The sequence below is a fragment of the Eriocheir sinensis genome, chromosome 16 (assembly GCF_024679095.1).
Source record: "Eriocheir sinensis breed Jianghai 21 chromosome 16, ASM2467909v1, whole genome shotgun sequence".
Classification (NCBI taxonomy): domain Eukaryota; kingdom Metazoa; phylum Arthropoda; class Malacostraca; order Decapoda; family Varunidae; genus Eriocheir; species Eriocheir sinensis.
In genome coordinates this window covers 19880292-19896229 of record NC_066524.1, presented here as the reverse complement: position 1 = coordinate 19896229, position 15938 = coordinate 19880292, and the positions used below count along the sequence as shown (strand labels likewise).

Sequence of the window (15938 nt, the reverse complement as noted above, 5' to 3'; positions counted from 1 at the left end):
AACTCATTTTTTCATCTCCATTATCTTTTTCCTTTTAATCCGACCTCCTTCAGTTCTTCATCTCATCACCACTCCCTCCACCTCCTCCTCCCCCTCTTGCTCCTTCACCTGGCACACTTTTCACCTGACTTCTTTACACTCTCTCTCAGGTGTCACTCAATACATGTGCCCGGGGAGTGAATGATGCAGGGATGCTTTTGTTTCAAGTCCTTTGTCTCCCGTTGGCCTCGCAGTTCCTGACACGAAGATGAAGAGGAGTCTGGAGGAGGAGGACGAGCCGGACGAGGAGATGGAGGCCGAGACTGAGGTGGTGGATTTGGACGATAAGACGAAGAGCAGAGGCTGGTGGGTGGTGGTTCACGACGCGGACGAAGACCCGAGTTTGCTGGTCAAGACGCATGGTTACTTAGTCGGCGTGAATTGGAATAAGGAGATCACGGTGTCTTTAAAACTGGTAAGGTGTCTTTTTGTATCTCTGTCTCTCTATCTATACAAGGAACTGACCGTCTCTTTTTAAACTTGTAAGGTATATCTCTATTTCTCTATCAATACAAAGAGCTGACTGTCTCTTTTAAAACTGGGAAGGTCTCTATCTCTGTCTCTCTATCTGTCTTTAAAACTGGTAAGGTGTCTTTTTGTATCCCTATCTCTCTATCTATACAAGGAACTGACCGTCTCTTTTTAAACTTGTAAGGTATATCGCTATTTCTCTATCTACACAAGGAGTTGACTGTCTCTTTTAAAACTAGTAAGGTATATCTCTATCTCTCTATCTAGGGCATCTCTGTCTCTCTATCTCTATCTTTCTATTTCTCTCAATGGCGTTTCCAGATCTCCAACAATCTAGTTTACTCCGTTTTAAGAGCCAGACAAAGCCATTACTTAGATTATAGTCACTTTCGTTTGCATTGGCCTGTCACACTCTCTCCCTTTTCCTCTCTCCCTCTCTCTTCGCCCTGTAACAAGACACACTACGACTTCATAACTTTTAAAGGAGGGATGAATGCGCGTTGAATAGGCTAACGGGCGAGTCTCTAATTGCTTGAATACTGAATGAGGGAGTTGAGTCGATGGAGGAGAGAGAGAGAGTGTGCGCGCGAGAGAAAGATAAACAGAGGAAAGGGAGGAATAGAGAAGTGTAACGAGAGGGAAAATAAGGGAAAAGGAAAAAGAAAAAAGACCAAGAAAGGAGGGCAGAAGGAAAGATCAAAGAAAAATAAGGAAATAAAAAAGGAATATATAAAAAATGAGAGAGGGAGACGAAAACAGAAATGAGAGAGAGAGAGAGAGAGAGAGAGAGAACCTTACCCTTATAGACAAGACACCACCACCACCACCACCACCACCATCACCACCACCACCACCACCACCACCACCATCACCACCACCACCACCACCAAACATGCACTTCGTCACGTCTCACTCAACACCATAATTGATGAAAGAAAATACATTACCCTTTGACTCACCACCTCCACCACCACCACCATCATTATCCTCATCACCTCCACTAATGCGGCCTCAATTAACACCCTTCCACACACAACACCACCATCATCACCATTTGCATCCATCACACACACACACACACACACACACACACACACACACACATTACATTATCGAGAAACCCAAACACTACCAACCCTGCCCCCCTCACTACTACTACTACTACTACTACTATTACAGTACATCACGAGGAGCACCAGGAAGAGACGATGTGAAGGGGACCCAAAATACAGTCTCACGGGATGCCAAATGAAGTGCTTCGCCGCGTCCTTTGTCGAGAAACGCGGCTGCAGGTTAGTAGTAGTAGTAGTAGTAGTAGTAGTAGTAGTAGTAGTAGTGATGTTTTGGTATCATTTGGAGGTGAATATAATGAAGAAAGTAGAGAAGGAAGGGGAAGAAGAAAGTGAGAAAGAGGAGGAGGAGGAACAGAAGGAGAAGGGCGGAAAAGAAGAAAGAAAAGGAGGAGGAGAAGGTGAAGGAAGGGGACTAAAAATAAAGAAAAGAGGAGGGTGAGCAGGGGATGGAAGGGGAAGGAGAAGAAAGAGAAGAGAAAAAGAGAATGCATAGGAGAAGATGGAGAATGAAGAGGAGGAAGGGAAAGAAGAAGAGAGGAGAAAGAGGGTGAAGAGGAACAGAAAAAAGAAGGAAAAGAAAGAAGAATGAGGAGAAAAAAGTGAATGAGAGAAGGAGAATGAAGAGGAGGAAGGGAAAGAAGAAGAGAGGAGAAAGAAGGTGAAGAGGAACAGAAAAAAAGAAGGAAAAGAAAGAAGAATGAGGAGAAAAAAAGTGAATAAGAGAAGGAGAATGAAGAAGAGGGAAGGTAAAGAAGAAGAAGAAGAGGAGACAGTGGAGAATAAAGAAGAGGAAGTAGCGGGGAAAGATGTGTGGAAATATTTATGTGACTAATCCATTTTGAAAAAGTTTTTATTCCGGGCGCATAAAAGAGTAAAAATGACTAATTAAATTCTTAACAACTTAGATTTTTTTAGGCTCTTTTTCTGCTTCCCCTTCCCGTTTTCCTTTCCTCTTCCCCTCATTTGGTTATCTTCTTTGTCTGTCTGTCTCATACTCTCTTTATCTGTCCCTCTGTCTGTCTATCTATCTGCCTGTCTGTCTATGTGTCTGTCTGTCTGTCTCTCTCTCTCTCTAACATGATTTGCATATATACTATTTTTCCCTGCTTTTGTCTCTCGTATCCTTTTGACACACACACACACACGCACACGCACACGCACACACACACACACACACACACACACATACACACACACTTTGCCATTTTCATCCCTCCCATATTTGTTTGTTTGTTTCTCTCTCTCTCTCTCTCTCTCTCTCTCCTTTCTTATCATTCTCATTCTCATCATTTAAGTTTTTTCTCCTTCCCATTCTCTTATTTCCTTCTACGTTATATTCCAGTTCCATTTGCAGTCTCATTCTTTACTTCACGCTATGTCTCCCACCTCTTCCTGCTCCTTTTCTTCTTCTTTACTTCGTTATATTCCATTTCACAACTGTATTTCTGCACTTCAAGTTTATTCCTCTGCATCCTTATCATCTTTTTTTTCTTCATTAACTTCCAAACGATCAACTCCTTTTCATTTCATTCTAACTCCTCTTTCTTTTAACTCTCTTCATCAAATTCTTTTTCTACTACACAAAATAAGTTACTCTTCTTGTTCCTTCTACTCTTCTTCCTCATATTCAACTTCTTTTTCTACTTCCAAAACTAATATACTCTTCATTTCCTTCTTCGTTTCTTCCTCTCACTCCCACAAACTACCTTTTTCCCTTCCCACACTCTCTAAAGCCACTAATCTTACCACTGTACACACACACACGTTCTCAATCTCCTATCCTACTTTCTCACCCGAACTGTTTACTCTCCTGCTTCCTTCTACATTTCTTCCTCTCACTCCCACAAACTATCTTTTTCTCTTCCCACACTCTCTAAAGCCACTAATCCAACCACTGTACACACACACACACACACACACACACACACACACACACACACACACACACTTTCTCAATCTTTTATCCATCCTTCCCAACACACACACCCTTTAGTAATTACGGCATATTTAAAACAGGCACCCCTTCTACCGCAGAGTTCTCTTCTTGTCCTTTCACTTCCCTTCCCTTTTCACTTCATACACTTTCTGAGCCTTCCACTCACTCCCGCACTTCCTCTCTCCTCTCCTCTTCTGCAATTCCTGTATCTTCCCTCGAAAGCAAATCATTTCAGCTTGACACGACGCAAACACTACTTCTTCCTCTCCCCAAACTCCGCATTTCGCGTCCTGAAGTTTTATATTCCCTTTGAAACAGATTAGGAGAACGGGACTTCAAACGCCCACACCTTCAGACCCAGAACGAAGCACAAACAGAACAGTCCCTTTCCAACCTTCATGCAAACCTTACTTTCGCAGCCTCAGTCTTTTATATTCTCCCTTTGAAACATATTAAGTAAGAGATTAGGTGAGAGCTTTGAATAATTTATTTAATCCAGGGCGATGCATAAACAGAACAGTCCCTTTCCTACTTTCACGCAAACCTTACTTTCCACGGCCTCAATTTTTCGTACACTACCTTTGAAACATATTAAGTAAGATATTAGGTAGGAGAGAGACTTTAAAATAATTACTTTAAGTCCACTACGAAGCACAAACACTCGCTATTCTCATGCAAACTCTACTTTTCATATCCTAAAGCTTTTATCCACAAACTGAGTAAGACAAACCCCACCCTCAACGCAGAACACATCACAAGCATTCTTTTTCCTCTTGCAAACTCAACTCTTCACTGCCTCTCTTCAGAAAATCAGTAAGACAGAGTAAACATTCGACCCTCTACCTTTCGAACACTAACGATATCTTTCCTCCTGTTCTAACCTCCCTCAGGCTCCCCTTCATGCACGTGGACGCGCCTTACTGCCGCGGTGGAGCTGAGAAGACCCTTAAGGAAATGGTGATTATGGGCGGGTGGCGGCAAACTCAATGTCAGTGTCCACCGCCCTGCGTCCACGCGCTCTACAATTACCGAGGCGACACCAATGATGACCGGTTGGACGGGAGGGGAAGGATCAAGGTTCGTGGAGATGGTTTGTGACTTGGGTTTTGAATAGACGAAGAAGAGGAGGAGAACAGATCGAGGAGGAGGGAAAGTAAGAGAGGCAATTTGTCTTTTGGTTAAGGTGTAGTGTGACAGGTTGAAGTTTATAGACGAGAACGAGAAGGAGGATAAAGATGAGGAAGTGGAAGGAAAAGAAGGAGGAGGAGGAGAACATAGCGAAGAGGAAGGAAAAGTTAGAGATGTAATTTGTGTGTTGGTAAAGGTGAAGTGTGACGTGTGTTTGGAATAGACGGAAAAGAGGAGGAAGGCAGAGGGGAAGGAGAACGCCAGAAAGAGGAAGGGAGGTAAAGGTGTGACTTGTATGCTGGTAAAGGTGACTGACTTGTGTTTTGATTTATAGACGAGGAGGAGGAGGAAGAAAGAGAACGAGAAGAAGCAGAAACAGAACGAAACTTTACGTAGGAGTTAAAAAAAAGTAAAGGGCATGATTACGAGGAATATATAAGCAGGATACAGACTTGAAAAACGTGACTGTGTGTAGGGTTGAAAAGGTTACGAGAACAAGCAGGATCGAGAGAGAGGCGAGAAGGATCAGCGAGAGAAAACGGAACATTGTGGAGTAAAGAATTAAAGAATATGATTACGAGGGAAATATACGTTATATAGAGACTCCAAAAACGGGTGCATATAGGATCGAAGTAGGGTTGTGTGTATATAGGGTTGACGAGGTTAAGGGTTGCCGAAGAAGGAGGGGAAGAGGTCGAGTTCGGGTCCTCTAAGCTGTGACTACGGACACGACCCGACGACCTTCAAACAGTCTCCCCTGCCCCCCTTAACTAAGCCTTCTGACTGACCTTCCACTGTCATCCTCACGCCGAAGGTTATAAAATGCCGCAACGTAATCCCAAGAGTTTTAAAGAGGACGTAAAGGTTCTGAGAGGCTGCCTGAGCGATGATGTAATTCCGAGAGAACCGAAATATTAAGAGGAAATAGTTAACAATATGATGAGAGAAAAGCAGTTAGGAAAATAATGAAAACAAGACTATAGCTGAATAATGAAAAGAAAATAATTATGATAGGGCTACTTGGACGGTGATGTTATTCTGAGAGAGCCGAATGACTTGATGAGGAAATAGAAAAGTTAGGAAAGTAATAAAAAAAACTACAACAAACGATGCAATAATAGAAAAATAAGATAATAAATGAGATAATAATAAGATAAACAAATAAGATAATGAAAAAAGATAGGATAATAAAAGATATCAAAACTATAGCTAAAATAATACAATAATAATGAAGCAAGATAACAATTTTGATGGTAAATCAGACAATAAGTAAATAAAATAACAAGATAATAACAAAGCTCTCTCAATAAACGTAAAATAAAACTTGAATAAAAAGAAGAGAGGAGAAAACTGAGCAGCAGCTGGCGGAGAAGGAAAACGAAATCAGGCGAGAAGGAAGGAAAAATGTGAGGTAAAATGCCGCGTCCAACCCCCCGAACAGAATCCGTTGAAATGTCACGGATCTGAGGCCTAACCCGAATGACGCCCACGACAGGGGATGCAACTTTACCGAGGGACGAAAAAATGAGTAGAAAAAAAGGAGAATAAAGAGGAACAAAAGATCGGTTCGACGGACACATGAAGATAGATGGATGAATTCACTTGGTTTTCTTTTTGTTTGTTTTGCTTTGAAGTTCTTGTTTTTTTTTAATCTGGTGGGTAAAGACAAAAGGAAAATGTATGAAGAAAATATGAGAAAAAAAGGAAAAAAGAATATCTGTCCGGACACACCAAGATAGATTGATCGCTTCACTCTTCTTTTTATTGTTTTTTTTTTCATTTGGTGAGTAAAAAATAAAGTAGATTGTGTTCAGGATGATTATTTATCGATTTTTAATCTTCTTATTTATCCAGAGCTAAAAAAGTAGTAGAAGGTCAATGGAGTCTTAATTGTAATCTAGTGATTTTTTCTATTCTTATCCGACCGACCTGATTGGGAATTGATTCTTCACTCTTTTCTCTCCCTTTTCATTTATTTTTCTCATTTACTTTGCTTTTCCTCATTTCCTTTTCCCTTCGTACTCCTTTTCGTTTCTTTTCCTCGTTCTCTTTTTCTCATTTCCTTTTCCTCTTCTCTTTTCTCTATTCCTTTTCACTTCTTTTTCTCATCTACTTTTTCTTTCTCTCATTTTCTTTCCCATTTCTCTTTCCCTTCGTTCTCCTTTTCATTTCTTTTCCCCATACTCTTTCTCTCATTTCCTTTTCTCTTTTCTCTATTCCTTTTCACTTTTCTTTTCTCTCATTTCCTTCTCCTCTTTTCCTTTTCCATTACCTCAGACAAATACACAGTGACGATAAACATGAGGGAGGCAGACAAAAAAGAATGAACAAACTATATTTAAAAGAACCTCACAATACGAAACTCCAAAATCTAGAAACAGAAGCGATACCCAAAACACGGAATTATTTAATTTAACTCAACGCGTCTTGATACGATCTACGCTTTATATAACGAAGCCGAGCGAGAGTGTCGTGCTGTTAAAGGCCAAAAGGGAACTGACGTCACTCCATTTATGTAACCAAAGTAATGACGCAGAACAAATGACGTCGTACAATTGGAATCCAAGACGAGTTTTTTATTTTATTTTTCTTATTTACAGCAAAGGAGATAGCTCGAGGGGAAAAAAAGACAAAAGGAAAATAGAATGAAAAAAAAGCCCGCAAATCATGAACGTCACATTGCATTTTCTACGGCTATTTGTTTTTTTTACGATACTTGTTTTTCTCTCCCTTCAAGATTACTTTCCACGTTTTGTTTTCTTTTCCTCAGCAATTCTCCTTTTTTATATATATTTATTTTTTTCAGGTGCCTCTGTTACGACTGTCTTTTGCCATCCAATCGAGACTAACCTGAACTTAACCTAACGTAACCCAACTTAAACCAAACTTAAACCAATAAAACGACTAGAAAGGACGAACTAAACACAGACAAAAGCACACTAGTCAATCCGAACATCAGGTAACCCAATCAAGGCCAATCTGAACCTAACCTAACCTAGCCAAATACCATTGTCTCCCTGATTACTTTTATTTCTTCTGCTGCTGCCGAGAGTTTTATATCCCCCTTGTTCCTTTCATCATCTGTTCCTCTTCGTCCGTTCTCGAGGGATTAAAAGAGATTCATAGGGGATTCACGTGGACTTAAAGCGTATTCATAGAAGCTACAAAGGATTAACAAGTGATGAATTGGGATTGAAGGCCATTAAAAGGGAATTCATAAACGGTAAGAAGACATAACACTTTGTCTATCATATGGAACGAAAAGAAGAGATTCATCGGGGGTTCACACGGACTCAAAGCATATTCCTAGAAGCTACAAGGGATTAAAACGTGATGAATTGGGATTGAAGGCTATGAAAGGAAATTTAAAGACGCCAGGAAGAATTAATACGAGCTTATACAGCAAAGAGAATGAAAAAGCTGGACTAAATAACATTAAGAGAAACTATTGAAGCTTGAGGTGATATGCTGATGTATGATGAACTAAAAAGGTAGACATTGAGAGACATAAAGGAAAATAAGAAGAAAATAGATAGAATACAAAACATAACTGAGATAAATGGAAGAGTTAGAGAGGTTACTGAAGAGGAGACGAGGTTGAAAATAAATTGTACAAGGCCCAAAATAAGCTAACACTGGAAAAGGTAAATGTAAATAGTGATAGATTTAGGAAAAAAATATGCAAATGACTTAAATATTTATACATACATAGACCATAAAGGATAACACCTGAGGGAAAAGTTAAAAGGTGAAAGCCGTACTCCGCCTCACAGGTAATATTTGTCTGTCTGTCTGTCTGTCTGTATGTATGTATGTATGAGTGTAATTCTGTTAGTTAATCCATCAGTCTCTCTCGATCCAGCTCCATCTATCTACAGGAAAAAGATTAACCAGAAAGTGTTAAAAATATCAACTGTGTAAAATAAAAGGATAGAACGCGATAAAAAAAGAAAGAAAAAGAAAAAAGAAACATGACAAAGTTGAGAAATAGAAAAAAAATATATCAAGGGAGAGAGAAAAGCGACGAAATACGATTGGACAGCGACAGGAATCAACAAACAAAGCAACAATAGAGGCGTCCGCGGTGTCATGTCGTGTCAAAAGAGAGAGAAAAAAAAAGAGAAAACAAAAGAAAAAAACCAAACAAACATTTGAACATCAACATCAGACCTGAGCAAAACCGAATCCAATGGAGACTAATCTGAACCTAACCTAATCAAATCTATCCCAACCCGACGTAACTTAACCTAATTTTTTTTTACAGTAAAGGAAGCAGCTCAAGGGGAAAAAAAGGAAACAATAATGAAAAAAAGTCTATAAATCACTCCTCCTGTAAAAAGTTAAGAGGAGTGGCCAAAAGAGAGGTCAATTTCGGGAGGAGAACCCTAACTTAACGTAATGTAACCTAACCAAACCTAGCCAAACCTTTTTTTCTTTTTTTTTTTACAGCACAGAGAGCAACTCAAGGCCAACAAGAAGATGTAAAAAAAAAAAGCCTGCTAACTGTTGCTCTCATATAGTGATAAGTACAGAGTGACCGAAAGAGAGATCAATTTCGGATGGAGAGGTGTCTTGATACACCATACGAGGGCGGACAAGGCCCCTATATATGGTAAGCATCTGTGCGGGGGAGAAGAACTGGCGGAGACGATACAGAACGCCCAACCTTGAGGAAGCTGATTTAGTAAGAGAGGAGATGTGACACTAACCTAACAAAACCTAACTTAACCACACAAAAACAAACTTAAAACAGAGAAATTGCTAAAATGACGAACCGGACACAGAGAGAAGACAAACGAATCGAAACACCAACATAAGAACTTACACAACGAACCAGACAGAAAGAGAGAAAGAAAAACGATGGAAAAAACAGAGAGACTAGAGGCTGATGGATGTCTTGCTGCTCCTCCTCCTCCTCTTCCTCCGCCTCCTCCTCCTCCTCCTCTTACGATAATGAAAACTCACACAATGAACCGAACACAAAAAAGGAGAAAAGGGAAAACTGAAACGCAAAACTCTTCAATAAAAAAACTAAAGTCTGATAGCTATCCTGCTCCTCTTATACCTCCTCCTCCTCCTCCTCCTCCAGAAAGCATAACATCTTACACAATGAACCAAAGACACAAAAAGAGGAATACAACGATGGAAACAGAGAACCTAATGAATAAAAGACGAAAGGCTAATGGATATCCACGGCATGTTTTATCTAAGAAGCCAAATGGGAGTGATACAATTTGCATCCTGAGTTCAAGGTGTCGCAGGACCATCAGAAGACGTCATTAGCGGTGCGAGAGAGGAGGTAAAATTAAAACATAGAAACCGGCGATAATAGAGTTAATTGGTGTTATTACGTAGTCGAAGGAGAATTAATTGACTAGGGGTGCGAGAGGCAATAATGAAAGTGTAGATTAGCATTTCTCTCTCTCTCTCTCTCTCTCTCTCTCTCTCTCTCTCTCTCTCTCTCTCTCTCTCTCTCTCTCTCTCTCTCTCTCTCTCTCTTGACCTTTATCTCATGACCCCATCCAGACACCGTGACACAAAAAAAGAAAAACAACAACAACAACAAAAAAACACGATTACTGATTTCAACATATTCCATCTTACAACATCTCCTTCTCCTCCTCCTCCTCCTTCTCCTTCACCTCCTTTTTCTCCTTCTCTTCCTCCTCCTCCTTCTATTTTTCCTTCTCTTCTTCCTCCTCCTCCTCCTCCTCTTCTTTGTTTGTATATCTCTTCTTTTATTTCGTGTTATCTTCCCTTCAAGTCTCATTAAGCCTTCAACACTTATCTTCCTCTTCCCTTTATTTTCTCTCTCTCTCTCTCTTTATTAATATCCATGTCCTCCTCCTCCTCCTCCTCCTCTTCCTTCTCCTCCTCCTTCTCTTCCTCCTTCTGTGAGCTTTTGCGTGTTATTCTCATTTTCTTCGTCTCTACACTTTACTGTCCTCTATTCATCCCATTTATCATCTTCTTTCACTTCTCCACCTATTCTTTTTTCCTCCTATTTCTCGTTCTTATTCTCCTTAATTGCAATCCCTTCTTTTATCACCTTTTTCCTTCCTTCTTTTCTTTTTCCCCTTTCTCTTTCCCATTCTCCTAAACTGCTAATCCTATTTTTTCACCCTTTCCCTTCCTCCTTTTCTTCCTTCCCTTTCTCTTTCCCATTCTCCTAAACTGCAATCCCTTCTTTTATAATCTTTTCCCTTCCTTCTTTTCTTCCTCCCCTTTCTCTTTCCCATTCTCCTAAACTGCTAACCCTCCTTTTATCACCTTTTCTACTCCTCCTTCTTCTCCTATTCTTTCCTTCTCTTTTCCTCCCTCCTTTCAGCTCCTTATCTCTACGTTCTAATCTGCCTTATTTCTTTTTCCACCATTTTTTTCCCTCTCCTGCTACGCTTTCCTTTTTTCCCTCCCTCCTCTATAATAAATTGCTACTTAATCTCCTTCTACTACGCCTCCTCCTTCTCCTACACCTGTTCCTTTTCTTCCTCCTCTTCCTCCTCCTCTTTCTCTACTTTTAATCCTCCTCCTCTACCCCTTCTCCTCCTTTCTCGCTTCTTTTAAAACTACTTCTTTCCTTTCCGCTCTTCTTTCTCCTAATCATCTTTTTTTCTTTCTCCTCCTCCTCCTCCTCCTCCTCTTTTTCAGCTTCCCTTCACGTTTCTTCCTCCTTATCCTCTTTTCCTGCTTCTCCTAAACTTCCTCCAATCCTCCTCCTCCTCCTCCTTTCCATCTTCAAAATTCCATCTCCTTTTCCGCTTCTCCTCATTTTAATCCTCCTTTTCCTCCTCCTCTTTTTCTGCTTCTTCTAATCCTCCTACTTTCCCTTCTTGCTCTTCCTAAAACTCCTCCTTTTCCGCTTCTTTTCTTTCTCCTAAACCTCCTTCTTCTCCCCCTCCTCTTGCATCTAATCCCCCACGATACTGACTCTTAATCTCGTCGTGGTCTTCCTCAGGTGTTCTTCCTAGACCTCATGTACGAGCAGGTGACCGAGAACCTAAGCTACCCATTCCCTTCACTCGTGGCTGACTTCGGGGGTTTGACAGGCCTGCTACTCGGTGCCTCGCGTGAGTATACAAGAAAGGCAGTAAGCATGAAAAAGGAGATGCGACATAGCGGTCAAGGGGTGTTTAAGGGGTTTTCTAAGGGGTTATGTAGGGTTGTGGGTGGTTGGTTGAGGTGGGTTGACGCAGCGTTTGATTCTGTGTCGGTTTTGGTCAGTGTGGTTTTGGGGGTATTGGAATCTATGTGTGTGTGGTTTTAAAGAGACTGTGATGGTTTTGAGGGTTGTGGGAGGTTAGGTTAGGTGGGTTGACGCAGTGTTTGCTTCTGTTTCGGTTTTGGTCAGTGTGGTTTTGGGGGTATTGGAATCTATGTGTGTGTGGTTTTAGAGAGACTGTGATGGTTTTGAGGGTTGTGGGAGGTTAGGTTAGGTGGGTTGACGCAGTGTTTGCTTCTGTTTCGGTTTTGGTCAGTGTGGTTCTGGGGGTATTGGAATCTATGTGTATGTGGTTTTAAAGAGACTGATGGTTTTTGAGGGATGGAGAAAAGGCACTGGTTTTGTTTTTCGTTTTCTTCTCTCCGTTTCTATTGATTTTTCCTGTTTTTCTTATTGTTTTTCATTTTTCTGCCTATTTTCGTGCTTTCTGTATATTTTTTGCTTTGTTTTTCTCTTTTCTTTAATTCTAATTCATTCGTTTAGTTATTTTTTCATTTCTTCTGTCTGATTTTTCTTCTTTTTCTTCGTTTGTATTTTTGCTTTCTTTTTTTCTCTTTCCTTTTTACTCTAATTCACTTTTTCTATTTTCATCTCGTTCTTTCCTTCCCCTCTGTCTGTCTTTTTAATTCCCTTTTCTCTCTTTTCTTTTCACTAATCCACTTTATATTTTTTTATCATTCTTTCTTTCTGTCCGTCTGTCTGTTACTTCTCTCTCTCTCTCTCTCTCTCTCTTCATTTTTCCTTTTTTTTCTTCTTTTCTTCTCTGCCTGTCTACCTGTTGTCACGCCCTCTCTCTCTCTCTCTCTCTCTCTCTCTCTCTCTCTCTCTCTCTCTCTCTCTCTCTCTCTCTCTCTCTGTCCCCCCACTCCCTCTCTCCCTCTCTCTTAAAATGGCCTCGAGATCAAGGGACAGACGTCTTTTCCAAGGGCATCGTTACACTCTTTTTCCTGCAGGAGATTAAACGTGGAAGTTGTTGTCTGCCCTGCGTTTTTTTCCTCAGATCAGATTAAGACGTTTTTTAGCCCTTCAAAGGAGTGTTGGATGAATCTTTATACGAGAAGGTCGGAGGTTAAGGAAGGTTGTATTTGAGTTTATTTTTATGTATGTTGGTTAATTTTGCTTCATTTCGTATATTTCGTGCTTGTTTATTTGCCTTTTCGTTTCAGAGCTTGGAGGTTGTATCTGAGTTTTTCATTTATATAGATTTATGTATGTCATTAGTTTTCCTTCATTTCGTATATTCCTTGCCTATGTTTTATCTTTTCCTTTATTTCCTTTGATTATATAGTTTTTTTTTATCTTTTCAGTGTGTTTTCAATTATTATTTTCTGCATTTCGTATATTCCTTGCTTTGCTTTCTTATGTTTTTCGTTTATTTCGTTTGATTATGTATTTTTCTCTTTGTCTTTCTTTTGTGTGTTAAGGTTTTCTTTTCTTCGTTTAACAAATTTTCCAATCTATTCTTCTCTATTCTTTTTCTTTCTCTCTTTTTTTTTTACTTTCTATTAACCTGTCCATTTTTTCTTTCTTTCTGTCTGTCTGTATTTATTTTTCTGTCTTTTTCTTCACATATAATTTACACTTTTCTTCCTTTTGTTCTTCCTGTTTTTAATTTTATTCTTTTTCTACTTGTTCTTGTTCTTTTTTTTCTTGTTTTTGTTCCTCTTCCTCCTCTGCTTCATCATACTTCTTCCCTTATGCCTCTTCTGTCTCCTTCTCCTCCTCCTCTTCCATTCCTCTCCCTCCTACTTTCTCTCTCCCCTCCACACTCTCCTCGTCCGCCTTTCACTCTTTCCTCTTTAACAAAAATCAGGCCGCATATTTTCCCTCGCTAATCATAATAAATAAACACGTAACCTTTCCCCGCGACCTTGCTACCCTGTTATCCCTCCCCCTGTTTCCCCTGCAGTGCTGACCCTGTTGGAGCTCCTGGAATGCCTGGTTGTGGGACTGGCAAGGCTCTACAGACGACAGCGGAAGAGACGACAAGTGAACCAGTTAAACCAGACACATCAGCGCTTAATCGGGTCTCTCTACGGGGTTTCTAGGGACGAGAAGTTGCCTGGGACGGTGTATGTGGTTCCCTCTGGCCATGTTAAGGTTACAGAGTCTTTCCACCGTTGATAAATGATGCAAATTCCCGCTGATGTATTTGTTAACATGTGGCTCCATCGGAAACTGAACACAGCGAATCCGTCCTGTGTGACGCGTGGCCGCTCGTAAAGTGTAACGAGGGGTGTTTAAAACGCAGTGTGGTGTGTGTTGTGTGTGATGCTGGGCGCTGCGGATGTGTGGATAATGATGTGTGATGTGGTGCTTTGTATATGTTTGTTGTGTGTGTGTGTGTGTGTGTGTGTGTGTGTGTGTGTGTGTGTGTGTGTGTGTGTTTTGTCTTTTTACAGTGAAGGAAGCAGTTCAAAGGCAAATATAAATGAGAAAAAATCCCGCTAATCACTGCTCCTGTAAAAGTAAGTATAGATGAGTGACCAAAAGGGAGATCAATTTCGTGAGGAGGGGTGTCTTAATGTGTGCGTGTGTGGGTGTGTGTGTGTGTGTGTGTGTGTGTGTGTGTGTGTGTGTGTTAATGTGCACCGTCTGGACCGCCGCGGGCCTATCCATGCATGTAGGGAGAGGCGCCTTTCACCCAACATGTCAAATTTGCTTGTGTCACGCTGGCGGATGCTTGAAAATGCACCTACCTATCCTAACCCTCACCTACACCCTTTAAACATCAATAAACCTAAGCTAGCACAAGTCGTATCATTAACCCCATCAACAAACACATCAAAACCACAAGTATGACTGATAAAACTGCAAGAAAACACGGCCAGGAAGAATTTTGACGGTACGACATGTTAAACGGCGCCGCGGCAGCAAAACAAGGGATCCCGGGTTGAAGTAGATTCGAACTCCAGTCTTGGCGGTGACCCGGTGGCGAGGAGGTGGTGTGTACAGTGCCGCTCCCGTGCCCGCTGAGACCCGTAAAGTGACGAGCGTGAGACCCGAAGGTAAAGAAAACAACCGGTGGAAAAGACACACTAAGAATCTATACCGTTAAAGTCTACGGTATTTGCAGGATGATTTGATTTACGTTTTCTTCCCACGGTGCTAACTCGGTGACTTTGGCGAAGGAAGGAAAGTTTTTGGGAAGGGTTCGCGGACACAGGAAGAATAACCATGCCCGGAAAATAACTCTACGGTATCTGCAAGACGATTTCATTTACTTTTTCTGACCTTCGGTGTTAACTTTGTGACTTTAGCGAAGGAAGGGAAGTTTTCTGGGAAGGGTTCACGGATGTTTTTTCTACACCTTCACGTCTGTCGGAAACTCAAAAGAAACAATTACTCTTAAGTTTCGTAGAGCGAGGTAATGAATGGTTGTGACGAGAGGGAGCGACGCAGAAGGGGTTTTAATAACGTGAGTTCTACCAGGGAAGGAAAAATGAAAACTGGCTGCTCGCTTATCTTAGTTTTTTAGTTTCTTATTGTCAAGTTTTTTGTTTTTTATGAATTTATTGTGAATGGCGTTTGGTGAGTTTCTTGAAGTGGGTAAGGTGTTGTGTTAAGAATTAGTACGTCTTTTCCTGTCGTAAGTTTCTTTTTTTTTTCTTCATTTTATTTGATTTTCTTCGTGTTTCTATTCCTCTTTTTATTATCATCATCATTATTATTATTATTATTATTATTATTATTATTATTATTATTATTATTATTATTACTTTATCCACCTCTATTTCTGGTTTCATTTTCTCCTTTATCTTCTTGTTCCTGTTCTTACTCTTGTTCCTTTTGATCTTTTTCTTCTCCCTTTTCTTCTAACTATTTTTCTTTATTATGTTTCTACGTGTCAGTTCTCTTCCTCTATCCTTCTTCTTTCTCTTCTTTCTCACCCTTATGCTTATATAATTTTCCTGTTCTTTCTCTTACTTCTCCTTTCTCCATTCCCTTCTTTTTACCTTCTTCCGTCTTCCTGTCATTTTGTTTCCTTTTTCTCTTCCTTTTTTCGCTTTGTCAACTTCAATTCAACTTCACTCGCCATTATTATTATCATCATGCATTTTCATTTTTCTTT

The 15938-nt window shown here is 40.4% G+C and overlaps 1 protein-coding gene across 1 annotated transcript; it reads left to right on the top strand.

Annotated features, from left to right (window-relative positions):
* Positions 1–46: 46 nt before the first annotated feature.
* Positions 47–14302, top strand: LOC126999501 (acid-sensing ion channel 3-like). The gene is made up of 5 exons (XM_050862147.1): positions 47–454; positions 1690–1802; positions 4410–4596; positions 11603–11714; positions 13776–14302. The coding sequence occupies exons 1-5, from the start codon at positions 248–250 to the stop codon at positions 13988–13990; spliced, it is 834 nt and encodes a 277-aa protein (XP_050718104.1). The 5' UTR covers positions 47–247; the 3' UTR covers positions 13991–14302.
* The last annotated feature ends 1636 nt before the right edge of the window (positions 14303–15938 follow it).